We start from the raw sequence: 2,484 nt of genomic DNA, 5'->3' as shown, positions 1-2,484 counted from the left end.
TGTATGTAATTTTAGTATTCTATAAATACCTTCTAAATTCAAAAGTTGAAAAGAAATCTTCATATGAAAACTTAAAGACATAGTTAGGACTCCATAATATGTTTAGGTACCAACTTATTTCTTTAGAATAAAAATATTTTCATTATTTTTTCTGAAATAAGGAATGAAGGCCGTTCATAAATTTGTACTCAGCTTACCTAAAACATTATAAATTGAGATATTTTATAACATAAAGGCTTTTGAGTTAGAAATTTTTTATTAAATTATAGATTTCACTCTAATCAATAAAATAATTTTTAAAAAATCGATATCTTCATAATAGTAGCTGGAAGGGAATTTTACTGTTACAGTGTTGATACGGTTCCTATGCCGTTGAACAGTGTTTATGGTTGTTAATTTTTGATGGCATGATAAACTTATAGCTGAAGTAGATTTGTCGCTAAAATTGTTAACTAAAGGTTCGTTATTAATATGTCTTAATTATTCATAAGAAACAATCTTTGTGCATAATCAAATCTGGTTTTCTTCACAGTAATTTTAATTTATAAATTAATATTAAGTAATAGATTTAGTATTAACTCTTTCACTACAGTTTTTTATTATGGTATTTGACATTATTATCTTACTTTACAAATTAATTCTTTAACTTAAAATACTAATATCTTTAGCTAATTTATTATGAAATTAACTGAAAATGATGCTTGTTAACTATTTATATATTTCTTTCAAGAATAAATTGTATCTGTAAACTAAAACTTGGTTGTTGAATACTGAGTCAATATTGTCTTGTGTTTTATCTAGCCTTGGATACTTGGCTGAATAACTATTTTGTGTGCTAAATAATGTATCGCTGCTCAAAGTTCACCTATCACAGTTTACTAGTTCTCAATTAATTTTATTCTAGATCTTTTTAGCACCTGTGACCAGTTTATATTAAAAAACAAACTGCAGAGTTAGAAGGCTATATAAACTGTTGTCTATAATGTCTTTTGTTCTTATGTGGACATCTGGTAATATTAAGACCTGAAATAATCACTTGGTTATAACACTTGGCAACTGTTGAAAGAAGAGATTATTTTTAATAGATTTTGACAAGAGGATGATCTGTTCAGAAAAAATCACAAACATTTATTTACAGCCACTTGAATAAACTGAAAACAAAAAAAACAGATTGTCTGATATCCTTATTGGACTCATGTCTTTTTGAATGTAGTAGCACCATTTTGAACTCTTGTTTGTTTATATTAGTGCCCGATGTTTTTGATGATTCTAGTTCTGACTTATAACTGCCTAATTGAGAGCAAAGCCTTATTTGACTGTTTTTCCCTGAGGAAGAATTAAAAGGACTTATTTAGGTTCAACATATAAGATGTTCGTTCGTAAAACATGGTAACAGAATTTTTTCATTAGTTGGAGTTTTTGCGATCACTGGCTGATTTCATAAATTATTGATAGAATCTTTTTGAAATTTTATTTCTTAAGTGAATAGTTTTGATATTGTCGGTGTATAGGACTCCTTATTGAACGTATAACATTTTAATATTGTAAAAGTATTCATTTTATCAGTTATCATGTTTAATGCCTGACTGCCTCATATTATCACTTTTGGTATAATGGATAGCTTCTATTGATCTCTTTAATTTTGCATCAACATATAAGAACACCCTAAACTCATCTCCCTCATTGTTCCCAAACATTTACTTTTATTCTAAAATGAGTTGTATAAATGGTTCTTGCAACTATTAACTAATTAACCTTTTATATATATGATTTATTGTGGTAGATATTATTTTAACTTTTACGTTATTTATATTCGACTATTATTCATTGTTTAGATGGCTACTCATAAACAGATGTCTCGTGTATCAGGAGAAGCTACCAAAAAAACTTCCTTAATACAAGAATTGATTAAGTCAAATGCTGAACAAGAGGCAAATTCTAAGAAAAAAATGGAATTATTCAAATCAGCTGGTTTTGAAATGAGGCCAGATTTATCTAAAAAGTATATTGGATTTCTTTAATTTATTTAAAGATCTAAAAACTTAAGTGTTTTTTATTTATAATCTTAATATTTTCTTGAGACTGGTAATGTTTTAATAAATAATTCAAATTTTATCCATTATAGTCTCAAAACCTTTTATTTCTCTTATAAGTCCGATGTTTCGGCCAATCCGGCCATCTTCAGGGACAATCTTAATACAACTTTGAAACCATATAATTTAAACAACTCTAACTTCATGCAGGCTATTCTGCCCAGGCAAAAACATCAATATCTAATTAGTCAAATATCACTTAAAACAAAGTCAAAATCATTTATCAGCAGACACTATTCCTTAAACTTTTATCACAACTTTTGTCAACCTCATAATGTGATTGGGAGAAATGTAGCCTTGGCTACATTTGTTTATAAAACATTTTTAGGAAAAATATAATAAATCTCTGGAAGATTATAAACGGTAAAAGGTTGAACAGCCCTGATGAAGC

The 2,484-nt window shown here is 27.6% G+C and overlaps 1 protein-coding gene across 3 annotated transcripts in view; it reads left to right on the top strand.

Annotated features, from left to right (window-relative positions):
- The first annotated feature begins 290 nt into the window (after positions 1-290).
- LOC106688824 (dynein light chain Tctex-type protein 2B) overlaps positions 291-2,484 on the top strand; it is a 4,226-nt gene continuing 2,032 nt past the window's right edge. The window contains exons 1-2 of one of the 3 annotated variants that reach the window (XM_014433472.3): positions 291-458; positions 1,836-2,002. In XM_014433472.3, the coding sequence (XP_014288958.1) occupies positions 1,836-2,002 (167 nt within the window). In that variant the 5' untranslated portion in view covers positions 291-458. Of the gene's footprint in view, positions 459-809; positions 1,390-1,835; positions 2,003-2,484 lie in introns of those variants that run through there. The other 2 variants (XM_067051237.1, XM_067051236.1) reach the window with 2 other exon arrangements.

Source organism: Halyomorpha halys, unplaced genomic scaffold, assembly GCF_000696795.3.
Source record: "Halyomorpha halys isolate HHAL.00 unplaced genomic scaffold, Hhal_1.1 Scaffold45.1, whole genome shotgun sequence".
Classification (NCBI taxonomy): Eukaryota; Metazoa; Arthropoda; class Insecta; order Hemiptera; family Pentatomidae; genus Halyomorpha; species Halyomorpha halys.
The sequence above is the reverse complement of the archived record's forward strand: the minus strand, read 5'-3'. Positions and strand labels throughout refer to the sequence as shown.